The sequence below is a fragment of the Caloenas nicobarica genome, chromosome 2 (genome assembly GCF_036013445.1).
Source record: "Caloenas nicobarica isolate bCalNic1 chromosome 2, bCalNic1.hap1, whole genome shotgun sequence".
Classification (NCBI taxonomy): domain Eukaryota; kingdom Metazoa; phylum Chordata; class Aves; order Columbiformes; family Columbidae; genus Caloenas; species Caloenas nicobarica.
Genome location: NC_088246.1, coordinates 165,204,178 through 165,229,155, shown reverse-complemented (window position 1 = coordinate 165,229,155; position 24,978 = coordinate 165,204,178). Strand labels below are relative to the sequence as shown.

Sequence of the window (24,978 nt, the reverse complement as noted above, 5' to 3'; positions counted from 1 at the left end):
AAAGAGACCCAGGCGTCCGGGAGCGCCCCTCTCCATGGGCGGTGAGCACTGGAGGACTGTGTTCTCGTTGGTGGGAGGCCTAGAGCGGCCCGCGCGCGGCCGCACTAGCGCGCGCTTCCGGCCTCTCGCTGGTGGGACTTCCGGGACCACGCGCGGAGTAGCGGCGGTGAGGGGGGGAGAGGGGGAAAAATGGGGGAAAATGGGGAAAAATGGGGGAAAATGGGGGATAATGGGGGGGCCGGGGGAGATGGAGGGTGCGGGGGGCAATGGAGGGGAGATCGGGGGGCTGGGCCTGGGGTGGGGGGGGAGATGTGGGGCTGAGGGGCCTGTGGGGCAAGATAGGGGTGGGGGGGTTGGGGGTTTTGGGGGGTTTGTGGGTTTTGGGGGGTTTGTGCGTTTTGGGGGGTTTGTGGGACCTTGTGTTGGCTGAGGGATTGTGGGGGCGACTGATGGATTTGGGGGGGCTGGGGGGGTTTAGAGGGGATGAGAGTTTTGGGGGGTAATGTGGGAATTCTGGGGGGCTGAGGGATCTATGGGGGGCTGTGGGGTTTTAGGGAGGGCTGTGGGATCTATGGGGGCTGTGAGCTTTTTGGGGGGCTGTGGGATTTGGGGGGGAATGTGGGGTTTTAGGGGGCTGTGGGATCTAGGGGGGGCTGTGGGGTTTTGGGGGGGCTGTGGGATTTGGGAGGGAATGTGGGGTTTAGGGCGGGCTGTGGGGCTTAGGGAGGAGGAGGGTTTTGGGGGGCAATGTGGGGATGGGGGGGCTGAGGACTTTGGGGGGGCTGAGGGTTCTATGGGGAGGCTGAAGGTCTTGGGGTGGAATGTGGGGTCTGAGGGGGGCTGAGGGATTTTGGGGGATGTGGGATCTTGGGGGGGACTGGTGGATTTGTTTGGGGCGGGGGGTTGTGGGAGATGTGGGGCTTTTGGGGGGGCTGTGGGGCTTGTGGGGGGGGCTGAGGGATCTATGGGGGGCTGTGGAGTTTTGGGGGGGCTGTGGGACCTATGGGGGGGCTGTGAGGTTTTGAGGGGGTGTGGGATCTGTGTGGGGGGCTGAGGGATCTATGGGGGGGCTGTGGAGTTTTGGGAGGGCTGTGGGACCTATGGGGGGGCTGAGGGATCTATGGGGGGGCTGTGGGGTCTTGGAGGGGCTGAGGGATCTATGGGGGGGCTGTGGAGTTTTGGGGGGGCTGTGGGACCTATGGGGGGGCTGTGAGGTTTTGGGGGGTGTGGGATCTGTGTGGGGGGCTGAGGGATCTATGGGGGGGCTGTGGAGTTTTGGGGGGGCTGTGGGACCTATGGGGGGGCTGTGAGGTTTTGGGGGGTGTGGGATCTGTGTGGGGGGCTGAGGGATCTATGGGGGGGCTGTGGAGTTTTGGGGGGGCGGTGGGATCTATGGGGAGGTTGAAGAGGTTGGGGGGGGCTGCAGGATTTTTGGGGAAGGGCTGAGGCATTTGGGGGCCTCAAACTCCGGTGACAATTTGGGGGGGGGCGGGTGAGGCAGAACCTCTGCAAAATCAGGGTCCTCTTGGGGTGCCGGGACCCCCTGAATGGGGGGTCCTGGCACCCCAAGAGGACCCTGATTTTGCCTCTTAGTTTTTCCTCTTTACTTTTAAGGGGGGAGCACCCCAAAAATTTGGGGGGGCGCCATGTACGCCGTGTACAAACAAGCCCACCCCCCCACGGGGCTGGAATTTGCCATGTTCTGCAACTTCTTCTCTAACGCCGAGCGCAACTTGGTGGTGGCCGGGACCTCCCAGCTCTACGTTTATCGCCTCAACCACGACTGCGAGGTAACAAACGCCCCCCCAAAATACCCCAAACCCCCCCAACGTGTAGCCGCCCCGAAAGACCACATTTTGAGGGGGGCGGGATTTAATATTTTTCTCTATTTCCGCCTCGCAGACGGGCACTAAAGGAGACAGAAACACCGGTGAGTGATGGGAAAGCAAAGGGGTCTCCCCCCGCCAGCTTTATTATACGGGTTTCCCCCTCCTTCAGGCTTATTTTAGGGGTGCCCCCCCTTTTTTTTTCACCCCCCACAGAGGGCAAAGGGCACAAAGAGAAGCTGGAGCTCATGGCCTCCTTCTCCTTCTTCGGCAACGTCATGTCCATGGCCAGTGTCCAGCTGGCGGGGGCCAAGCGCGACGCGCTGCTCCTCAGCTTCAAGGATGCCAAAGTATGGCGGGGACCCCCCCAAAAACCCTGCAGGGGCCCCCCCCAAACCCTGCAGGGCTCCCCCGAACCCCGGGGGGGGCTTTTTTGGTCATTTGGGGGGGTTTAATGATAGCCTTTTCCCAGCTCTCTGTGGTGGAGTATGACCCCGGCACCCACGACTTGAAGACTCTTTCCCTTCACTACTTCGAGGAGCCGGAGCTGCGGGTGGGTTTTGAGCTCAGAACGACAACATTTGGGGTTCTTTTCTCTTGGGGGGGTCATTTAGGGTTCTGCAGAACCACGTTTAGGTCTCTCCAAGAGACGCGCGACTTCAGAGAGTTGGGCGGCGGGTTTATTGTTCGCTGCGGGGGGGATCCGCCAAGCGAACGCTGCTGAGCTGAACCCGTCGCCCTGTGAACGTTGCGGATTCCACAGCCCCAAGAACCGCCCCCAGGGCCCCAAGAACCGCCCCCAGACCCAGTGACCCCTCCAGGGACCCAAGAACCTCCCACAGACCCAGTGACCCCCCCAGGGACCCAAGAACCTCCCACAGACCCAGTGACCCCCCCAGGGATCTGAGAACCACCCCAGAGACCCAGGGAGCCCCCAACACCCCAGGAACCCCCCACAGCCTCAGTGACCCCCCCACAGACCCAGTGACCACCCCCAGGGATCCGAGAAGCCCCCACAGACCCAGCGACCCCCTCCAGGGATCCGAGAACCCCCCCAGACCCAGTGACCCCCCCCCAGGGCCCCAAGAACCCCCCATAGCCCCAATGACCCCCCCAGGGATCCGAGAACCCCCCACAGACCCAGTGGCCCCCCCAGGGCCCCAAAACCGCCACGGCCTCTCAGGTGGTGTATAAACCATTGACTAAACTCTTTCTCTCCAGTGCTTGGAGGAGCTGGAGCTGCGGGTGGGTTTTGACCTCCAAACAAGAAGATTTTGGGTTTTTTTTCTCGCCGGGTTGGGGGGCGGTCCCTAAAATGGATTTTTGCCCCCCAGGACGGCTTCGTGCAGAATGTCCACATCCCGTGCGTGCGCGTGGACCCCGACGGGCGCTGCGCCGTGATGCTGATCTACGGCACGCGGCTCGTGGTGCTGCCGTTCCGGCGTGACACGCTGACCGACGAGCACGACGGGCTGGTGGGAGAGGGGTGAGCGCCCCAAAATCACCCTGGGGGGGGCGCCCCTTTGTTTCCCCAGCGCTCGCCAGGGTTTCTGTCTCTGGTCCCTGTCTGCGAGGGGAAAATAGAGAAAAATGTGTATCCTCCTCTTCCCCAGCTGCTCCCCCCCAAAATGTGGTTTTTGGGGGGGCTACACATTGAGGGGGGTTTCTGGGGGAGGGTTAGGGCATTTTGGGGGGGGTTGTTACCTAAGCCCCCTCCCCACCCACCCTTGGCTGCTGGGGGGTCCCTGATTTATTTTTGTCCCCCGCCATGGGTGCCGGGGGGTCCCTGATTTATTCCCACCCCCAATGGGTGCTGGGGGGGTCCCTGATTCATTCCCGCCCTGTGGGTGCTGGGGGTCTCTGATTTATTCCCACCCCCACGGGTGCAGGGGGGTCCCTGATTCATTTCCCCTCCTATAGGTGCAGGGGGATCCCTGATATATTTTTGTCCCTCCTCATGGGTGCTGAGGGGTCCCTGCCATATTTTTGTCCTCCCACATGGGTGCAGGGGGGGTCCCTGATTTATTTTTGCCCCCCCCCCCCAGGCAGAAATCCAGTTTCCTGCCCAGCTACATCATCGACGTGCGGGAACTGGACGAGAAGCTGCTCAACATCATCGACATGCAGTTCCTGCACGGCTACTACGAGCCCACCCTCCTCATCCTCTTCGAGCCCAACCAGACGTGGCCAGGGTGAGGCCCCCCCCGGTGTCCCCGTGGCCCCCCCCGGTGTCCCTGCGGCCCCCCAGCGCCATGACGTGTCCCTGTCCCACAGGCGCGTGGCCGTGCGCCAGGACACCTGCAGCATCGTGGCCATCTCGCTCAACATCACCCAGAAGGTTCACCCCGTCATCTGGTCGCTCAGCAACCTGCCCTTCGACTGCACGCAGGCGCTGCCGGTCCCCAAGCCCATCGGTGGGTGGCGGGGATGTCCCTGTCCCCTGTTCCCTGGCCCCGGGGGAGGTGACGGTGCGGTGACAAGCGGTGACGTCCTGCTGCGTGTCCCGGCAGGGGGGGTCGTGATCTTCGCCGTCAACTCGCTGCTGTACCTGAACCAGAGCGTCCCCCCGTACGGGGTGGCGCTCAACAGCCTCACCTGCGGCACCACTGTCTTCCCCCTGCGTAAGCGCACACCCGTGCTTCCCCTTCCTCCCCTTCCCCTTGCTCTTCCTCTCCCCTTCCTCCCCGTCCTCTTCCTCCTCCTCTTCCTCCTCTTCCTCCTCCTCCTCTTCCTCCTCCTCCTCTTCCTCCTCCTCCTCTTCCTCCTTCTCATTTTCCTTTTTCTCCTCTTCCTCCTTGTCCTCATTCTCCTTCCCTCTGTCATTCTCCTCCTCCTCCTCTTCCTCCCCGTTTTCCTCTTTCTCCTCCTCATCCTCATTTCCTCCTCGTTCTCCTGCTCCTCATCCTCCCCCAGCTCTTCATCATCCCCCTTGTCCCTGTCCCCCTCCCCGTCCTTGTCTTTGTCGCTTCTTTGTCCTCATCCTTATCCCTACCTTTGTCTTCCTCTTCTTCCTCGTTTTCCTCTTTTGTCCTTGTTCTCATTTTCCTTTTTCCTTTTCTTCTCTTTTTCTCCTTTGTTCTTGTTTTTCTTTTTCATTCTGTTTTTCTTTTTTCATGTTTTGTTCTCTTTGTTGTCATCATCTTTCTCCTTATTCTCGTCCTTGTTGTCATCTTCCTCCTTGTTTTTGTTGTTCTTCTCATCCTCTTCCTCCTCATTCTCCTTTCTTTCCTTCTCGTTCTTTTTTCCTTCTCAGCTTTTTTGTTCTCGTTCCCGTTGTCTTTCTCATGGTTTTCCTCATTCTCTTTCTCATCCACCTCCTCATCCTTTTCCTGCCTCCTCTTTTTCTTGCTCCCCCTCCTTTTCCTCTTTCTCGTATTTTTTTGCTTTTTTCTCTTTCTCTCTCATTCTCTTTTTCTTTCTCCTTCTTGTTCTCTTGTTCTTCATCCTCCTCATCCTTTTGCTCCTCACCCTTGTTTTGCTTTTCCTTCTCTTGTTTTTCTTCCTTTTCCTCCTCTTCCTCCTCTGCTTTTCTTCTTACTGCTTGTTCTCTTCTTCCTTTTGTTCCTTCTCTTTTTCTTTCTTCTCCTTCTCTTTTTTATTTTGTTCATTCTTTCCTTCATTCTTGTCTTCCTCTCTGTCCTCTTCTCTGCCCTTATTCTCTTCTCTGCCCTTATTCTCTTCTCTGCCCTTATTCTCTTCTCTCCCCTTATTCTCTTCTCTCCCCTTATTCTCTTCTCTCCCCTTATTCTCTTCTCTTCCCTTATTCTCTTCTCTCCCCTTATTCTCTTCTCTCCCCTTATTCTCCTCTTTCCTCCTGCTCGTCCTTTTCCTCCTCCTGGTCCTTTTCCTGCTCCTGTTTTTCCTCCTCCCTGTCGTTTTCCTCCCAGTCCTCCTGGTTCTCCTCGTTCTCGTGGTTCCCTGGTTGTGCGCTCTCGGTTGCGCTGCTGCGGGGCCGGGCTTGTGTTGGGGTGCGTGACGCCGTGTCCCCCCAGGGGTGCAGGAGGGGGTGCGGATGACGCTGGACTGTGCCCAGGCCACCTTCATCTCCTACGACAAGATGGTCATCTCGCTCAAAGGGGGGGAGATGTAAGGGCAGCGCGGGTGTCCCCTGTGTCCCCACCGCGGGTGTCCCCTCTGTCCCCATTGTGTCCCCACTACGGCCCCTGTGTCCCCACCACAGATGTCCCCACCGCATCCCCTCTGTCTCCACCACAGGTGTCCCTTGTGTCCCCACCACGGGTGTCCCCACCACATCCTCTCTGTCCCTTCTGTCCCCACCACAGGTGTCCCTTGTGTCCCCACCATGGGTGTCCCCACCACATCCTCTCTGTCCCCTCTGTCCCCACCGTGGGTGTCCCCTCTGTCCCCACCACATCTGACCCTTCTGTCCCCACCACATCCGACCCCTCTGTCCCCACCGCAGGTGTCCCCCCTGTGTCCCCACCGCGTCCCCCTTGTGTCCCCACTGTGTCCCTTCTGTCCCCTGTGTCCCCACCGTGTCCTCAGTGTCCCCAGCGCGGGTATCCCCAGTGTGTCCCCACCGTGTCTCCAGTGTGTCCCCAGCATCCTCAGTGTCCCCGGCGTGTCCCCACCGAGTCCCCAGTGTCCCCAGCGTGTCCCTGTGTCCCCAGCGTGGATGTCCCCACTGTGTCCCCGCTGTGTCCCCACCATAGTCCCCATGTCCCCAGTGTCCCCATGGTGTCCCTGTGTCCCCAGCTATGTGCTGACGCTCATCACAGACGGGATGCGCAGCGTCCGCTCCTTCCACTTCGACAAGGCGGCCGCCAGCGTCCTCACCACCTGCGTAAGGACTGGGGCGGCGGGACCCCCGGCCCGGTAGCCCTCACCCGCCCGCGCGGGGAACTCCCCCAAAATGTCCCCCTGGGACCCCAAAATGTCCCCCTGGGACCTCAGGATCCACCTCAGGGACCCCAAAATCTACCCCAGGACCCCCTGGTGTCCCTGTGATGCTGGAACCCGGGTACCTGCTCCTGGCTCCCGCCTGGGGAACTACCCCAGAATATCCCCCTGGGACCCCAAAATATTCTCCTGGGATCCCAAACCCCTCCCTCGGACCCCAAAATCCGCCCCCCAGGGCCCCAAATCTCCTCCCTGGGGCCCCAAATTATCCTCCTGGGACCCCAAAACCTGCCCCCCGGGGCCACAAAACCCTCCCCGGGACCCCAAAATCCCATCCCTGGGACCCCCAAATCCCCTCCCTGGGGCCCCAAAATATCCCCCGGGGCCCCAAATCCCCTCCCTGGGACCCCAAAATATGCCCCAGGACCCCAAGATCCACCCCCAGGATCCCCAAATCCACCCCAGGACCCCAAAATATCCCCCTGGAACCCCAAGATCCACTCTCAGGACCCTAAAATCCACCCCGGGACCCCAAAATATCCCCTTGGGACCCCAAGATCCACCTCAGGGACCCCAAAATCCCCTCCCTGGGACCGCAAATCCCCTCCCTGGGACCCCAAAATATCCCCCTGGGACTCCAAGATCCACCTCTGGGACCCCAAATCCCCCCTAGGACCCAAAACCTTCTCTGGGGCCACAAAATCCCCCCCAGGACCCCAAAACCCTTCCCTGAGACCCCAAAATATTCTCCTGGGATCCCAAAACCCTCCCTTGGACCCCAAAATCCGCCCCCCAGGGCCCCAAACCCCTCCCTGGAACCCCAAAATCTGCCCCCCAGGGCCCCAAATCCTCTCCCTGGGTCCCCAAAACCCTCCCCGGGACCCCAAAATATCCCCCTGGACCCCAAAATCCCCCCGGGACCCCAAAATATCCCCCAGGGCCCCAAATCCTCTCCCTGGGTCCCCAAAACCCTCCCCGGGACCCCAAAATATCCCCCTGGGACCCTAAAATCCCCCCGGGACCCCAAAATATCCCCCAGGGCCCCAAATCCTCTCCCTGGGGCCACAAACCCTCCCTGGGGCCACAAAACCCTCCCTGGGACCCCAAAATATCCCCCTGGGACTCCAAAAATCCCCCCTGACCCCCCAAAATCCCCCCAAACGTGCCCCGTGACGTGCTGTCCCCGCAGATGGTGACGCTGGAGCCCGGGTACCTGTTCCTGGGCTCCCGGCTGGGGAACTCGCTGCTGCTCAAGTACACGGAGAAGCTGCAGGAGCCGCCGCCCGCCGGCAGGGACGGGACCGACCGGCCCGTGAGAGCGCGGGCACCCCGAAATCCCTCCAAAATCCCCCCCTGGGTCCCCAAAATCCCCCCCTGGGACCCCAAAATCCCACCCGGGACCCCAAAATAGCCCCTGGGACCCTGAAATCCCCCAAATATCCCTTGGGACCCTGAAATCCCTCCAAAATCCGCCCCCCGGGACCCCAAAATATCCCCTGGGACCCTGAAATCCCCCCAAAATCCACCCCTGGGACCCCAAAATCCACGCCTGGGACCCCAAAATCCCTCCAAAATCCCCCCCCCGGGTCCCCAAAATCCCCCCTGGGACCCCGAAATCCACCCCTGGGACCCCAAAATAGTCCCCGAGACCCCGAAATCCCCCCTGGATCCCCAAAAACCACCCCTGGGACCCCAAAATCCACTCCTGGGATCCCAAAATATCCCCTGGGACCCTAAAATCCCCCCAACCCCGCCCCGGGTCCCCAAAATTCACCCCTGGCACCCCAAAATATCCCCTGGGATCCCAAAATCTACCCGAGACCTCAAAATATTCCCAGGGACCCCAAAATCCCCCACAATCCACCCCTGGGACCCCAAAATCTCCCCCCCGGGACTCCAAAACCCACCCCCAGGGCTGCAAAATCCCTCCCCAAACCCCTCCCCGAGGCCCCAAAATCCAACTCTGGGACCCCAAAATTTCCCCTGAGACCCCAACAACCCCTGGGACCCCCAAATCCCCCGCAGTGAGGGGCTGTGGGGCGGTTTTGGGGTGTCCAGCTGTCCCCTCCCCCAGGAGGAGCCCCCCATGAAGAAGAAACGCTCGGAGCCCGCGGGGACATGGGCAGGTGGGGACAGGGGGACATGGTCACAGGAGGGGGGACGGGGCGATGGGGTGACAGGGGGTGACATGGTGACAGGGTGACACGGTGACAGGGAGGTGACAGTGATGGGGGTGACAGTGTTGGGGGTGACGGAAGGGGTGACACGGTGATGAGGGTGATGGGGTGACAAGGGGTGAGGGGGGTGACACGGTGACAGGGTGATGGGGGTGGCAGGGTGACAGGTGACAGGGAGGTCATGGGGTGACGGGGGGTGACATAGTGACAGGAAAGGTGATGGGGCTGGCATGGTGACAGGAGGGTGACACTGTGACAGGGTGACAGGGCGTGACACATGGTGCCAAGGGGTGACGCGGTGATAGGGGGCTGGGGGTGCTGGGTTGCCATGGGGAGGTGACAGGGTGGGAGAGGGTGGCAGGAGGTGGCAGGAGGTGACAGGTGCCACGTCCCCAGGCGGGCAGGCGGCACAGGACGAGGTGGACGAGATCGAGGTTTACGGCTCTGAGGCGCAGTCGGGCACCCAACTGGCCACCTTCTCCTTCGAGGTACCGCGGGGGGACACGGCACCCCCTGCCACCCCCTGCCACCCCCTGCCACCCCTGTGTCCCCCCGTGTCCCCAGGTGTGTGACAGCATCCTCAACATTGGGCCCTGCGCCAATGCGGCCATGGGAGAGCCGGCGTTCCTGTCCGAGGAGGTGAGACTGTCCCCTCCCTGTCCCCTCCCTGTCCCGTCCCTGTCCCCTGCCCGTCCCTGTCCCCACACTGGGCTCGGTGACGTCCCCACCAGTTTGTTATTGGTCCCAGTTCCAGAGCAGCCCCGAGCCCGACCTGGAGATCGTCCTGTGCTCCGGCTACGGCAAGAACGGCGCCCTGACCGTGCTGCAGGTGGGGACACGGGGACACCGCGGTGCCACAGGGCCCCGCGTTCCCCCTCGGGCCCCCCATGTCCGCCCCGTGTCCCCACTGTGTCCCCTTCGTGTCCCCATGTCCCTCCATGCCACACGAGCCCCGTTCCTGCAGTGTCACCACCAGGTCAGGTACTGGTGCCAGAGGGTCCTGCAGGTCACCCCCTGGGGACACGAGGGACACAGGGCCATGTGTCCCCTTCCCCATGTCCCCCATGTCCCCCCCGCGCCGCACAAGGCCTGTCCGGGCTCAGTGTCACCGGCAGGTCAGGTACCAGCGCCAGAGCAGAGCCGGGGACAAACCAGGGCTGTCCCCAAGCTTGGGCACCGCCTGTACCCCTCCCGGGACACCCTGTACTCCCCCGGGACACCCTGTACTCCCCCAGGACACCCTGCCACGCCCAGGACACCCCTGTCACCCCCCGGGACACCCTGTCACCCCCGGGACACCCTGTACCCCCCCAGGACACCCCTGCCACCCCCAGGACACCCCTGTCACCCCCCGGGACACCCTGTCACCCCCGGGACACCCTGTACCCCCCCAGGACACCCCTGTCACCCCCCAGGACACCCCTGTCACCCCCCGGGACACCCTGTACCCCCCCGGGCACCCTGTACCCCTCCCGGGACACCCTGTCACCCCCGGGACACCCTGTACCCCCCCAGGACACCCTGTCACCCCCCAGGACACCCCTGTCACCCCCCGGGACACCCTGTCACCTCCGGGACACCCCTGTCCCCTGCCCCACGGTGTCCCCCGCCCCTGTCCCCCCAGAGGAGCATCCGACCGCAGGTGGTGACGACGTTCGAGCTGCCGGGATGTCACGACATGTGGACGGTCATCGCGCCCCAGCGCAGGGAGGAGGTGGGTGGCCAAGGTGTCCCCAAACCCCTGGGGTGTCCCCAAACCCCTGTGGATGTCCTGAAACCTCTAGTGTGTCCCCAACGCCCCCAGGGACATCCTGAAACCCTCCAGGGTGTCCCCAACCCCTCCAGGATGTCCCCAATCCCCTGGGGATGTCACCAACCCTCTGGGCTGTCCCCAAATCTCCAGCAATGTCCCCAAACCCCCAGGGACGTCCTGAAACCCCCAGGATGTCCCCAAACCCCCCAGGGTGTCCCCAAAGCCCCTGGGGGATGTCCCTAAAATCCCCCAGGGACACCCTCAAACTTCCTGGGGATGTCGCCAAACCCCAGCAGGGACATCCCCAAAGCCCCAGGGCTGTCCCCAGACCCTCCATGGGTGTCCCCTAACCCCTGGGGACATCCCTAAACCCCTCGGGCATGTCCCCAAGCCCCCCAGAGACATCCCCAAACCCCCCAGGATGTCCCCAAAGCCCCTGGGTTTGTCCTCAAACCTTCAGGGATGTCCCCAAACCCCTGGGGACATCCCCAAGCCCCCAAGGATGTCCCCAAACCCTCCCCTGGATGTGTCCCCAAACCCCTGGATGTGTCCCCAAGCCCCCCAGCGATGTCCCCAAACCCTTGGAGATGTCCCCAAACGCCCCCGGGGACATCCCCATCCCTGTCCCCGGGGGTGCCACTGCGTGTCCCCGCAGCCGAGTGACACGGCGCCGGGGGAGGACAGCGAGAAGGAGACGTCATCCCCGGCGTCCCCCGAGGAGGACGGCAAGCGCCACGGCTTCCTCATCCTCAGCCGCGAGGACTCCACCATGGTGCGGTGATGGTGAGGCGGGGGGGGCGGCCGGTGTCCCCCGCGCTGTCCCCAGCATGTCCCCTCGTCCCCAGATCCTGCAGACAGGGCAGGAGATCATGGAGCTGGACACCAGCGGCTTTGCCACCCAAGGCCCCACCGTCTTTGCCGGGAACATCGGGGACAACCGGTACATCGTGCAGGTGTCACCGCTGGGCATCCGCCTGCTGGAGGGAGGTGGGTGACAGCCGGCGACACTGGGGGCTTTGGGGTGAAACTGGGGACACCCGGGGCCACTTTGGGGGGACACAGGGGACAATGGGGGGCTTTGGGGTGACCCAGGGGACGCCCGGGGTCACTTTGGGCCTACAACAGGGGGGCTTTGGGGTGACACGGGATACCTGAGTGGCTTTGGGGTGACCCAGGGGACACCCGGGGGGTTTGGGGTGAAACAGGGGACACCCCAGGTGGCTTCGGGGTGACCCCAGAGCTGTCCCCACAGTGACGCAGCTGCGAGGGGGGTGACACTTGGGGGGTGACCCAGGGGACGCGGCGGCTGTTTTGGGGTGACACGTGGCTGTCCCCGCAGTGACACAGCTGTGAGGGGGGTGACACTTGGGGGGTGCCCCAGGGGACGCGGCGGCTGTTTTGGGGTGACGTGTGGCCGTCCCCCCAGTGACACAGCTGCACTTCATCCCGGTGGACCTGGGGTCCCCCATCGTTCACTGCGCCCTGGCCGACCCGTTTGGCGTCATCCTGAGCGCCGAGGGACACGTCACCATGTTCGTCCTCAAGAGTGACACCTACGGGGGGCGCACCCACCGCCTGGCGCTGCAGAGGCCGCCACTGCACCCCGTGAGTGCTGCCAAACCCCAAACCCCCTGCACCCCAAACCCCCTGCACCCCAAACCGCCCTGCACCCCATGAGTGCTGCCAAACCCCAACACCCCTGCACCCCCAAACTGCCCCTGCACCCTGTGAGTGTCCCCTGCACCCCAAACCCCCCTGCACCCCAGGAGTGTCCCCAATCCCCCAAGCCGCCCTGCACCCTGTCAGTGTCCCCGAGCCCTGGGAGTGTCCCCCCAGCAGCTCCGTGTGCCCCGCCAGTGCCCCCCCCCAGCTCGGTGTCCCCGCCAGTGTCCCTCCCCCAGCTCAGTGTCCCTCCCCATGCTCAGTGTCCCTGCCGGTGCCCCCAGCAGCTCCATGTCCCCCCCTGGCACCTCCATGTCCCCCATGCAGTTTGGTGTCCCCCGCAGTGTCCCCTGCCAGCTCAGTGCCCGCCCCAGCAGCGCCATGTCCCCTCCGGGTACCCCTGGCCAGCTCAGTGTCCCCCCCAGCTCAGTGTCCCCGTGTCCCCTCCAGCTCAGTGTCCCCTCCAGCTCAGTGTCCCCATGTCCCCCCCAGCTCAGTGTCCCCTCGCTCAGTGTCCCCATGTCCCCAGCAACCCAAGGTCATCGCGCTGTGCCTGTACCGCGACGTCAGCGGGATGTTCACCACCGAGAGCCGCGTCCCCGGCCCCCGCGACGACGTCCCCCCCCGCGCCCCCGCCGAGGCCGAGACCCTCATCCAGGACATCAGGTGCGCGGGGGGGCTGGGGATGGCACCGTCCCCCCGGCGCAGGGAGGTGACAATGTCCCTGCAGTGACACGGTGGATGACGAGGAGGAGATGCTGTACGGGGACTCGGGGACGCTGTTCAGCCCGGCCCGGGAGGAGCCGCGACGCGGCGCCAACCCCCCCGCCGAGCGCCAGCCCCCCCAGCAGCGGCCGGAGCCCACGCACTGGTGCGTGCTGGTGCGGGAGAACGGCACCATGGAGGTGAGAGCCCGCGCTGGGGACGGGACGGGGCCCGGCGGAACCGGTGCTGCTGCCATGCAGCGAGTGACGCTGTCTTCTGCTTGTCCCCCTGCCTGGCCCTGTCCCCCCGTGGCCCTGTCCCTGTTTGTCTCTGTCCCCCTGTGTCCCTGTCCCCCCGTGTCCCTGTACCTGTGTCCCTGTGTCCCCGTACCTGTGTCCCTGTCCCGCCATGTTCCTGTCCCCCTGTGTCCCTCTCCCCATCCCTGTTTGTCCCTGTACCTGTGTCCTTGTACCTCTGTCCCTGTCCCCCTGTGTCCTTATCCCCATCCCTGTTCGTCCCTGTCCCCCTGTGTCCCTGTCCCCCTGTGTCCTTGTCCCCATCCCCGTGTCCCTGTCCCCATCCCTGTGTGTCCCTCTTCCCCTGTGTCCCTGTCCCTTGTCCCTTGCCTGTCGGTGTCCCCGTGTCCCTGTCCTCCCCCGTCCCCCGTGTCCCCGTCCCCAGCTGTACCAGCTGCCCGAGTGGCGCCTGGTGTTCCTGGTGAAGAACTTCCCGGTGGGGCAGCGGGTGCTGGTGGACTCGTCCTTCGGGCAGGCGGCCGTGGGGACGCAGGGGACACAGGGGACAGGGGACGGCAAGGAGGGGACGCGCCAGGGAGACCTGCCGCTGGTCAAGGAGGTGCTGCTGGTGGCACTGGGGCACCGCCAGAGCCGCCCGTACCTGCTGGTGAGTGATACTGGGGATACTGGGGGGACTGGGGCACCACCAGAGCCGGTCATACCTTACTGGTGAGCCATACTGGGGAGACTGGGGCACCGCCAGAGCCGGTCATACCTTACTGGTGAGCGATACTGGGGGCACTGGGGCACCGCCAGAGCCGGTCATACCTTACTGGTGAGTGATACTGGGGATACTGGGGGCACTGGGGCACCGCCAGAGCCAGTCATACCTTACTGGTGATACTGGGGGGACTGGGGCACCGCCAGAGCTGGCCATACCTTACTGGTGAGTGGTACTGGGGGGAGTGGGGCACCGCCAGAGCCGGTCATACCTGCTGGTGAGTGATACTGGGGGCAGTGGGGCACCACCAGAGCTGGCCATACCTTACTGGTGAGCGATACTGGGGGGACTGGGGCACTGCCAGAGCCACCCATACCTGCTGGTGAGTGATACTGGTGGGACTGGGGCACCACCAGAGCCGACCATACCATACTGGTGAGTGATACTGGGGGCACTGGGGCACTGCCAGAGTCGCCCGTACCTGCTGGTGAGTGATACTTGGGGGGACCGGGGAGTGCTGGAGAAACTGGGAGGTGCTGGAGGATACTGGGGGCTGCTGTGGAAACTGGGGGATACTGGGGGGATGATGTGGGGTGCTGGGGGATGCTGGGGATACTGTGGGGGTAGTGGGAGATGCTGGGGGCTGCTGGGAGCGCTGGGAGGTACTGGCGGATGTGGGGGACACTGGGCGGTGCTGTGGGTACTGGGAGATGCTGGGAGCACTGGGGGATACTGGGGGTGCTGGGGGATGCTGCGGATACAGCTGATGCTGGGGGGTACTGGGGATACTGGGAGTTGCTGAGGATGCTGGGCGTACAGTGGTGGGATACTGGGGGGATGGTGGGGGTACTGGGAGGTGCTGGGGGGTACTGGGAGATCTGGGGCGATACTGGGGGGTGCTGGGGAAACTGGGAGGTACTAGAGGATATGGGGGATACTGGGGGGTGCTGGGAGATACTGGGGTATGCTGGGGGTACTGGGGGATGTGAGGGATACTGGGGGCTGCTGGGGATACTGGGTTATACTGGGGGGTGCTGGGGACACCAGGGAGATGCTGGTGATGCCAGCGGTGGGGGCAGGATCTGCCAGGGTTGCCAGTGGGATACTGGGCAAACTGGGGGAGACTGGACGACACTGGGAGATGCCGGGGGGTGTGGGGGTGCCCCCCCGGCTGTGCCCCTCCCCGTGCGACCCCCGGTGTCCCCGTTTTGGGGCAGGTTCACGTGGAGCAGGAGCTGCTGATCTACGAGGCCTTCGGGCACGACTCGCAGCTGGGCCAGAACAACCTCAAAGTGCGCTTCAAAAAGGTGAATCGGGAGGGGGCGCCCCCAAACCCGCCCCCCAGGGACACCCCTAACCCCCTTGCACACCCCTAACCCCCCCTGCACCCCCTAACCCCCCAGGGACACCCCTAACCCCCCCTGCACCCCCTAACCCCCCCAGGGACACCCCTAACCCCCCCTGCACCCCCCCAGGTCCCCCACAACATCAACTTTCGGGAGAAAAAGCCCAAACAGTCCAAGAAGAAGCCGGAGGCGCCGGGGGGCGAGGAGCCGGGGGGGCCGCGCGGGCGCGTCGCTCGCTTCCGCTACTTCGAGGACATTTACGGCTATTCGGGGGTGAGCGGCGCGACGGGGACCCCCCCGAACACCCGGGGACACCCGAATCCACCCCAAAAAACAAACCCTGCCCCCCAAAACCCTAATTCCCGGCTCCCCCAAACCACAAATATACCCCGAAATAACCCCCCAAACCCCAAATCCCCTCCACAACCCTCAAACCTCACCACAAAAACCCCAAATCACCCCCCCAAAAGAAATCAGCCCCCAAAAGAAATCACCCCCCAAAAAACACAAGTAACCCCCAGAAAACCCCAAATTTCCCCCAAACCCCCTCTAAAAAAAATCAAATCCCTCTAAGTCCCCAAATAAGCCCCCCACAAAATACCCCTAAAAAACCCAAATCCCCCCAAAACAGCCCAAATCAACCCCAAATCCACCCCCCCCAAATACCAAATCCCCAAGAAAACCCCAAGTCCCCCCCAAACAATTCCCACCAAGCCCAAATTCCCCAAAAAAGCCCCAAATCCCTCAGAAAACCCCCAAAACCCCAACTCCCCCAAAGCCCCCGAACCCTGAATCCCCAAACCCTAAATCCCCTCCCAAAAATCCCAAATCCCTCGAAAAAACCCAAATAGCCTCAGGAAGCCCAAATCCACCCCAAAATAACCCCCCAACCCCAAATCCCCTCCACAACCCTCAAACCTCACCCCAAAAACCCCAAATCCCCCCCAAAACCCAAATAAAGCCCAAATCCTCTCAGAAAAGCCTCAAATCAACCCCAAATCCCGCCCAGAAAAACCCCAAATAAACCCCACATCCCCCCAAACTCCCAAATAAACCCCAAATCCCTTCACAAAAAGCCCAAATAATCCCCAAATCCCCCCCAAAAAGACTCCCAACCCCCACAAATCACCCCCAAATTGCCTGTAAAACCCCCACATCTCCCCAGAAAATCCCCAAATAAACCCCAAATCTCCCCAGAAAACCCCCAAATAAACCCCAGATTTCCCCAAACCCCCCAAATAAACCCCAAATAAACCCCAAATCACCCCAGAAAACCCCAAATAAACCGCAAATCCCCTCAGAAAACGCCAAGTAAACCCCAAATCCCCTCAGAAAATCCCTCAGAAAACCCTCAAATCTCCCCAGAAAAACCCCAAATAAAACCCAAATAACCCCCAAATCCCCCCAGAAAACCCCAAATACACCCCAAATCCCCTGAGAAACCCCAAATCCTCCCTGAATCCCCCCCGAATCCCCCCAAATCTCTCCTGAATCCCCCCCAAATGCCCCTGAATCCCCCCGTGAATCCCCCCAAATGCCCCCGAATCCCCCCCAAATCCCCCCGAGCCCCCGCGGCACCCCCATCGCCCGCAGGTGTTCATCTGCGGGCCGTCCCCGCACTGGCTGCTGGTGCTGGGCCTGAGAAACCCCAAATCCCCCCGAATTCCCCCGGAATCCCCCCCGAATCGCCCCCGAATCCCCCCCGAATCCCCCCCAAATGCCCCCCGAATCCCCCCGAATCCCCCCAAATCCCCCCAAATGCCCCCCAAATCCCCCCGAACCCCCTGAATCCCCCCCGAATCCCCCCAAATCCCCCCCTGAACCCCCCCGAATGCCCCTGAATCTCCCCCGAATCTCCCCCAAATGCCCCCCGAATCTCCCCCAAATGCCCCCGAATCTCCCCCAAATGCCCCCCGAATCCCCCCAAATGCCCCCCGAATCCCCCCAAATGCCCCCGAATCTCCCCCAAATGCCCCCCAAATCTCCCCCAAATCTCCCCCGAATCCCCCCGAATCCCCCCAAATGCCCCCCAAATCTCCCCCGAATCCCCCCAAATCCCCCCCTGAACCCCCCCGAATCCCCCCAAATCCCCCGAGCCCCCGACGCACCCCCATCGCCCGCAGGTGTTCATCTGCGGGCCGTCCCCGCACTGGCTGCTGGTGCTGGGCCTGAGAAACCCCAAATACCCGCGAATCCCCCCCAAATACTCCCCGGAATCCCCCCGGAATGCCCCCCGAATCTCCCCTGAATCCCCCTCACATACCCCTGAACCCCCCGAATCCCCCCAAATGCCCCCCGAATCCTCCCAAATGCCCCAGAATCCCCCCGAATCCCCCCAAATGCCCCCCGAATCCTCCCAAATGCCCCTGAATCCCCCCGAATCCCCCCCAAATCCCCCTGAGCCCCCTGAATCCCCCCTGAATGCCCCCGAATCCCCCCCCTGAACCCCCCAGAATGCCCCCAAATCCCCCCGAATCCCCCCGAACCCCCTGAATCCCCCTGAATGCCCCGAATCACCCAAATCCCCCCGAATCCCCCCGAATACCCCCGAACCCCCTGAATCCCCCCTGAACCCCCCCGAATCCCCCCAAATCCCCCCCTGAACCCCCCTGAATGCCCCTGAATCCCCCCTGAATGCCCCCAAATCCCCCCGAATCCCCCCGAATCCCCCCGAACCCCCTGAATCCCCCCTGAATCCCCCCAAATCCCCCCCTGAACCCCCCTGAATGCCCCTGAACCCCCCCCTGAATCCCCCCCAAACCCCCCGAGCCCCCGACGCACCCGCCTCGCCGGCAGGTGTTCATCTGCGGGCCGTCCCCGCACTGGCTGCTGGTGCCGGGCCGGGGGGCGCTGCGCCTGCACCCCATGGCCATCGACGGGCCCGTCGACTCCTTCGCCGCCTTCCACAACGTCAACTGCCCCCGCGGCTTCCTCTACTTCAACCGGCAGGTGCGGCCGCGGCCCGGGGCGCTCGGCGGGCCGGGGCTCGCGTGGGGCGCCTTCGGGGTGTCTGAGGGGGTTCCGGCTTCGGTGGGGGCTCGTTTGGGGTTTCTCAGGGGGCTTGGGGCACATTTGGGGTTCGTTCGGGGTTTCTGAAGGGGTTCGGGGCTCCTTAGGGGCACATTTGGGGTTTCTGGGGGGGTTCAGGGTTCGTTTGGGGCTTCTTCAGGATTTCTAAGGGGGTTCGGGGCTCATTTGGGGTTTCTAAGGGGGTTCGGGGCTCGTTCGGGGTTTCTGAGGGGCTTTGGGGGGTCTCTAAGGGGGTTCGGGGCTCATTTGGGGTTTCTAAGGGGGTTCGGGGCTCGTTTGGGGTTTGTGAGGGGCTTTGGGGGGTCTCTAAGGGGGTTCGGGGCTCGTTTGGGGTTTCTGAGGGGGTTTGGGGTTTCTGAGGGGGTTTGGGGAGTCTCTAAGGGGGTTTGGGGCTCGTTTGGGGTTTCTAAGGGGGGTCGGGGCTCATTCGGGGTTTCTGAAGGGGTTTGGGGCTCATTTGGGGGTTTTCTGAGGGGGTTTGGGGTTTCTGAGGGGGTTTGGGGCTCATTTGGGGGTTTTCTGAGGGGGTTTGGGGTTTCTGAGGGGGTTTGGGGCTCCTTCGGTGTTTCTAAGGGAGTTTGGGGGGTTTCTAAGGGGATTCAGGGTTCATTCGGGGTTTCTGAGGGGGTTTGGGGCTCGTTTGGGATTTCTAAGGGGGTTTGGGGCTCATTTGGGGTTTCTGAGGGGCTTTGGGGTGCATTCGGGGTTTCTGAGGGGGTTCGGGGCTCGTTTGGGGTTTGTGAGGGGGTTTGGGGGGTTTCTAAGGGGGTTTGGGGTTCATTTGGGGTTTCTGAGGGGGTTTGGGGCTCCTTAGGGGCGCATTTGGGGTTTCCGAGGGGGTTCAGGGCTCGTTCAGGGTTTCTAAGGGGGTTCGGGGCTCATTTGTGGTTTCTGAGGGAGTTTGGGGGGTCTCTAAGGGGGTTCGGGGCTCATTCGGGGTTTTGAGGGAGTTTGGGGGGTTTCTAAGGGGATTCGAGGTACATTCGGGGTTTCTGAAGGGGTTTGGGGCGCATTTGGGGTTTGTGAGGGTTTGGGGCTCATTTGGGGTTTTTCTGAGGGGGTTTGGGGCTCATTTGGGTGTTTTCTGAGGGGATTTGGGGTTTATTTGGGGTTTTCTGAGGGGATTTGGGGTTTGTTTCGGGGGTTTTCTGAGGAGGTTGGGGGAGTTTCTGAGGGGATTTGGGGATTATTTGGGATTTTTCTGAGCGGATTTGGGGGGATTTGGGGTTTATTGGGCTTTTTTGGTAGGGGATTTGGGGCTCATTTGAGGGTTTTCTGGGGGGATTTGAGGTTTTTCTGAGGGGATTTGGGGTTTATTTGGGGATTTTCTGGGGGGAATTGTTTTTTGGGGGGAGGTATTTTGCGGGGTATTTGGGGTTTTTTTTGGGGGCGGGATTTGGGATTTTTGGGGGGGTGTTTGGTTGGTTTCTGGGGGTCTGTGTTTGGGATTTTGGGGTTGTATTTGTTTTTTGGGGGCGCAGGGGGAGCTGCGGATCAGCGTCCTCCCCGCGTACCTGTCGTACGACGCGCCCTGGCCCGTGCGCAAGATCCCGCTGCGCTGCACCGCGCACTACGTGGCCTACCACGTCGAGTCCAAGGTATCGCGACGTAGCGCGACGTAGCGCGACATATCATGCCGTATATCGCAGCACATCGCGACATATCACGACACGTCGCGACATACTGCGACATGTCATGCCGTATATCGCAGCACGTCGCCACATATTGCGGCGTATCGTGACATGTCACAACATTTTGTGGCGTATATCACAGCACATCGAGACAAACTGTGGCATATCGTGACATATCACGGCATTTCGTGGTGTATATGGGACCACATTGCGACACATCGTGGCATATCGCGGCATATCACAACATTTCGTGGCGTATATCGCAGCACATCGTGACGCATCACGGCATATCGCAACGTATCACGACATACCGTGGTGTATATTGTAGTACATCACAACATATCACGACATATCATGGCGTATATCGCAGCACATTGCGACATATCGCGACTTATCGTGGCGTATACTGCAGCATATCACAGCGTATTGCAACATATCGCAGCGTATATCGCGGTGTATTAAGACATTGCAGCATATTGCAAAATATCACGACATATCGCAACACAGTGTGGTGTGTATCACAGCATATTGCGACATATCGCAGCGTATATCGGAGCGTATTGCGACACATCGCGACATGTTGTGGCGTGTATCACAGCATATTGTGATGTTGCAACATCGCAGCGTGTATCGCGACATATTGTGACACATCGTGACCTTGTGGTGTGTATCGCAACATATTGCGACACATCACAAGGTATCACAGCATATATCTCAGCGTATTGTGACACATCGCGACATCGTGGTGTATATTGCAGCGTATCACAACATATTGTGACACATCGCAACATAGCCTGGCATGTATCGCGACATATTGTGACATATTGTGACATATCACAGGATATATCACAATGTATTGCAACATATCGTGGCGTACATTGCAGCGTATTGTTGCATATTGTGACATATTGCAACATAGAGTGGCGGATATTGCAGTGTATCATGACGTTGTGACACATCGCGACATATCGTGGTGTGTGTCACGGTGTATCACGACATATTGTGACACACTGCGACATATCGTGTTTATCATGGTGTATCATGACATTGCGACACATTGCAACACATCACAGCATATATTGCAGCGTATTGCGACATATTTTGATGCATCGAGGCATGTATCGCGACATATTGTGACACATCGCGACATAGCGTGGCGTATATCATGACATACCGCGACACACCGTGACACATTGTAGCAGATCGTGACATATGACACATCGTGACACATCATGACATATCGTGACACATCGCGACATATCGTGTAATATCATGGCATATTGTGCCATATCGCGACGTACTGTGCCATATTGTGCCACCGCCGCGTTCCTCCCCGGAGAGCCCCCCCTGCAACCAGAGCCACCCCAGGGGCTTTGGGGCCAGGCCCCCCGGTGTCCCCCCATCCCCGTGTCCCCACACGTCCCCCCATCCCCCGTGTCCCCCCACGTCCCCTCATCCCCATGTCCCCCCACGTCCCCTCATCCCCGTGTCCCCACACGTCCCCCCATCCCGGTGTCCCCACACGTCCCCTCATCCCCGTGTCCCCCCACGTCCCCCTATCCCCGTGTCCCCCCACGTCCCCTCATCCCCGTGTCCCCACATGTCCCCGCAGGTCTACGCCGTGGCCACCAGTGTCATCAACCCCTGCACCCGCATCCCCCGCATGACCGGCGAGGAGAAGGAGTTCGAGAGCATCGAGCGCGGTCAGACCCCGGCGCCCCCTCCCCGAGCCCCGTGACGCTCCGGTCACCCCCCAATCCCCATGTCACCCCCCGAGCCCTGTGACACTCCTGTCACATCCCCAGCCCTGTCACCCCCCAATCTCCATGTCCCCCCCTGAGCCCCGTGTCTCCTCCCAGTGCTGTCACCCCCTCCCTTAGCCCTGTCTCCCCCCAATCTCTGTGTCCCCGTAATCCCCGTGTCCCCTCCCGAGCCCCATGTCCCCCCATGTCCCCCCAGATGAGCACTGTGTCCCCCACTCAGCGCTGTGTCCCCCCCTGAGCCCCATGTCCCCCTTGTCCCCCGACCTGAGTCCCTGTCCCCAGATGATCAGTACGTGCCCCGAGCCCCGTGTGTCCCCGTGTCCCCTCTGTGTCCCCCTGACACGTGTCCCTGTCCCCAGATGATCGGTACGTGCCCCCTGAGCCCCGTGTGTCCTCGTGTCCCCTCTGTGTCCCCCTGACACGTGTCCCTGTCCCCAGACAATCGGTACGTGCCCTCTGAGCCCCGTGTGTCCCTGTGTCCCCTCTGTGTCCCCCTGACACGTGTCCCTGTCCCCAGACGATCGGTACGTGCCCCCTGAGCCCCGTGTGTCCCCGTGTCCCCTCTGTGTCCCCCTGACACGTGTCCCTGTCCCCAGACGATCGGTATGTGCCCCCTGAGCCCCGTGTGTCCCCATGTCCCCTCCGTGTCCCCCTGACACGTGTCCCTGTCCCCAGACGATCGGTACGTGCCCCCGCAGCAGGAGGCGTTTTCCATCCAGCTGATCTCGCCGGTGAGCTGGGAGACCATCCCCAACACCCGGTGAGCACCCTAAATGTCCCCATGTCCCTGTGTCCCCATGTCCCCCAGACCATCTCCAACCCCCAGTGAGCACCGTAAATGCCCTCATGTCCCTCAGACCATCCCCAACACCCGGGGAGCACCCTAAATGTCCCCATGTCCCCGAGACCATCCTCAACCCCCGGCGAACACCCTAAACGTCCCCATGTCCCCGGTGGGTGTCCCCCTGAGCGCGGGTCTGTCCCCGTGTCCCCAGGATCGAGCTGGAGGAGTGGGAACACGTCACCTGCATGAAGACGGTGTCGCTGCGCAGCGAGGAGACCGTGTCGGGGCTCAAGGGCTACGTGGCCGTGGGGACGTGTCTCATGCAGGGCGAGGAGGTCACCTGCCGTGGCAGGGTCAGTGGGACACCGGGACACCCAGGGGACACCCAGGGGACACCCAGGGGACACCCAGGGCTCTTGAGGGACGCTTAGGGAACATCCAGGGGACAACTTAGGGGTGTCGGGGACACCCAGGGAACACCCAGGAGTCTTGGGGGATGCTCAGGGGACACCTAGGGGACACTCAGAGGGCACCTGGGGGGCTTGGGGGACACCCAGAGGTCTCAGGAGACACTCAGGGGACACCCAGGTGTCTTAGGGGACACTCGGGGGACACTCAGGAGTCTTAGGGGACACCCAGGGGTCCTGGGGGACACTCAGGGGACACCCAGGGGACACCCAGGGGTCTCAGGGGACACTCAGGTGACACCCAGGGGTCCCGGGGCACACCCAAGGGTCTCAGAGGACACTCAGGAGTCTTAGGGGACACCTAGGGGTCCCAGGAGACACCCAGGGGACACCCAGGAGTCTTGGAGGACACCCAGGGGACTTGCAAGGCTCTCAGGGGACACCCCAGGAGTCCCAGGAGACACTCGGGACACCCAGGGGTCTCGGGGGACACTCAGAAATCTTGGGGGACACTCCGGGGACACCCAGGGGTCAGCCTGGTGAGGCCCCCGGGCTGCAGGTGCCACCGGTGACCCCGGTGTCCCCGTCCCCAGATCCTGATCATGGACGTCATCGAGGTGGTGCCGGAGCCGGGGCAGCCGCTCACCAAGAACAAGTTCAAGGTTCTGTACGAGAAGGAGCAGAAGGGGCCAGTGACAGCCCTGTGTCACTGCCACGGCTACCTCGTGTCCGCCATCGGCCAGAAGGTCACTGGGGACACCTGGGGACACTGGGGGGCTGGGGACACCTGGGGACATGGGCCAGAAGGGGCCGCTGACAGCCCTGTCACTGCCACGGCTGCCTCGTGTCTGCCATGGGCCAGAGGGTCATCGGAGACACCTGGAGACACGGGGGACTGGGGACACCGGTGACACCTGGGGACACCTCAGGGGGCTGGGGACACTTGGGGACATGGGCCAGAAGGGGGACCTCGGCCAGAAGGTCGCCAGGGGACAGGGAGGGTGGGGACACCAGGGGGTCTGGGGACCTGGTGTCCACCATAGACCAGTAGCTCACCAGGATTAGGGACAACAGGGGGGTTTGGGGACATTGGCCAGAAGGTCACCTGGGGGCTCAGGGGACACCAGGGGGGGCTGGGGACACTGGCGAGATTGGGGACTTGGTGTCTGCCACTGGCCAGAACTGGGCCAGCTGGGCGGTTGGGATGTCACTTGTCCCTGCCTTTTCCCCCCTGGGAACTTTGGGGACTCCTGGGCTGAGTTGGGGTGTCACTTGTGTCCCTCCCTGGTGGCAGGTCTTCCTGTGGAGGCTGTGGGTGGGTTGGGGACACCTGGGGAGGGGTTGGGGACACCCAGGGGACTTTGGGGACCCCATGGCGGGGCCAGGATGTCACTTGTCCCCGCTCTGGTGACAGATCTTCCCTGGGGGGTTTGGTGACCCCCAGGTGGGATCCGTGACCCCATGAGGGGGTTGGTGACCCCCAGGCAGGGTTGGCGACCCCATGGAGGTGTCAGGGTGTCACTTGTCCCCCCTCTGGTGACAGATCTTCCTGTGGAGCCTGCGTGTGGGGGAACTGACGGGCACGGCCCTTAGTGACACCTGGGGGGTTTGGGGACCCCAGGAGGGGTTTGGTGACCCCCAGGTGGGATCAGTGACCACATGAGGGGTTTGGTGACCCCATGGCAGGGGTCAGGGTGTCACTTGTCCCCCCTCTGGTGACAGATCTTCCTGTGGAGCCTGCGTGCGGGCGAGCTGACGGGCATGGCGTTCATCGACACCCAGCTCTACATCCACCAGCTCATCAGCGTCAAGAGCTTCATCCTGGCCGGGGACCTGGTGAAGAGCATCTGCCTGCTGCGCTACCAGGAGGGCAGCAAGACACTGTCCCTCGTCAGCCGGGTGCGACACGCGGGGACACGCGGGGACGTGTGGGGACACCGCGGGGACACCGTGGGGACGGTGGCGTCGGCGCCGGGGCTGAGCCGGGGTTTGTTTCCCGCAGGATGCAAAGCCCTTGGAGGTTTATAGCGTGGACTTCATGGTGGACAGCGGCCAGCTGGGCTTCCTGGGTACGGCA

General features: G+C 62.2%; 1 protein-coding gene across 2 annotated transcripts in view; it reads left to right on the top strand.

The window, feature by feature from the left end:
- The first annotated feature begins 137 nt into the window (after positions 1–137).
- Positions 138–24,978, top strand: part of CPSF1 (cleavage and polyadenylation specific factor 1) — a 29,168-nt gene continuing 4,327 nt past the window's right edge. Inside the window, exons 1-33 of one of the 2 annotated variants that reach the window (XM_065628462.1) lie at positions 138–166; positions 1,615–1,790; positions 1,903–1,930; positions 2,043–2,176; positions 2,299–2,379; positions 3,161–3,312; positions 3,872–4,018; positions 4,101–4,240; positions 4,337–4,447; positions 5,819–5,912; positions 6,543–6,630; positions 7,876–7,998; positions 8,761–8,812; positions 9,260–9,351; positions 9,428–9,502; positions 9,612–9,692; positions 10,488–10,577; positions 11,272–11,388; positions 11,462–11,603; positions 12,043–12,221; positions 12,808–12,944; positions 13,009–13,183; positions 13,665–13,886; positions 15,158–15,247; positions 15,416–15,559; positions 18,083–18,235; positions 19,798–19,914; positions 21,560–21,650; positions 22,386–22,470; positions 22,706–22,847; positions 23,495–23,647; positions 24,624–24,800; positions 24,904–24,970. In XM_065628462.1, the coding sequence (XP_065484534.1) occupies positions 1,647–1,790; positions 1,903–1,930; positions 2,043–2,176; positions 2,299–2,379; positions 3,161–3,312; positions 3,872–4,018; positions 4,101–4,240; positions 4,337–4,447; positions 5,819–5,912; positions 6,543–6,630; positions 7,876–7,998; positions 8,761–8,812; positions 9,260–9,351; positions 9,428–9,502; positions 9,612–9,692; positions 10,488–10,577; positions 11,272–11,388; positions 11,462–11,603; positions 12,043–12,221; positions 12,808–12,944; positions 13,009–13,183; positions 13,665–13,886; positions 15,158–15,247; positions 15,416–15,559; positions 18,083–18,235; positions 19,798–19,914; positions 21,560–21,650; positions 22,386–22,470; positions 22,706–22,847; positions 23,495–23,647; positions 24,624–24,800; positions 24,904–24,970 (3,823 nt within the window). In that variant the 5' untranslated portion in view covers positions 138–166; positions 1,615–1,646. Of the gene's footprint in view, positions 167–1,614; positions 1,791–1,902; positions 1,931–2,042; positions 2,177–2,298; positions 2,380–3,160; positions 3,313–3,871; positions 4,019–4,100; positions 4,241–4,336; positions 4,448–5,818; positions 5,913–6,542; positions 6,631–7,875; positions 7,999–8,760; positions 8,813–9,259; positions 9,352–9,427; positions 9,503–9,611; positions 9,693–10,487; positions 10,578–11,271; positions 11,389–11,461; positions 11,604–12,042; positions 12,222–12,807; positions 12,945–13,008; positions 13,184–13,664; positions 13,887–15,157; positions 15,248–15,415; positions 15,560–18,082; positions 18,236–19,797; positions 19,915–21,559; positions 21,651–22,385; positions 22,471–22,705; positions 22,848–23,494; positions 23,648–24,444; positions 24,579–24,623; positions 24,801–24,903; positions 24,971–24,978 lie in introns of those variants that run through there. The other variant, XM_065628463.1, reaches the window with a different exon arrangement.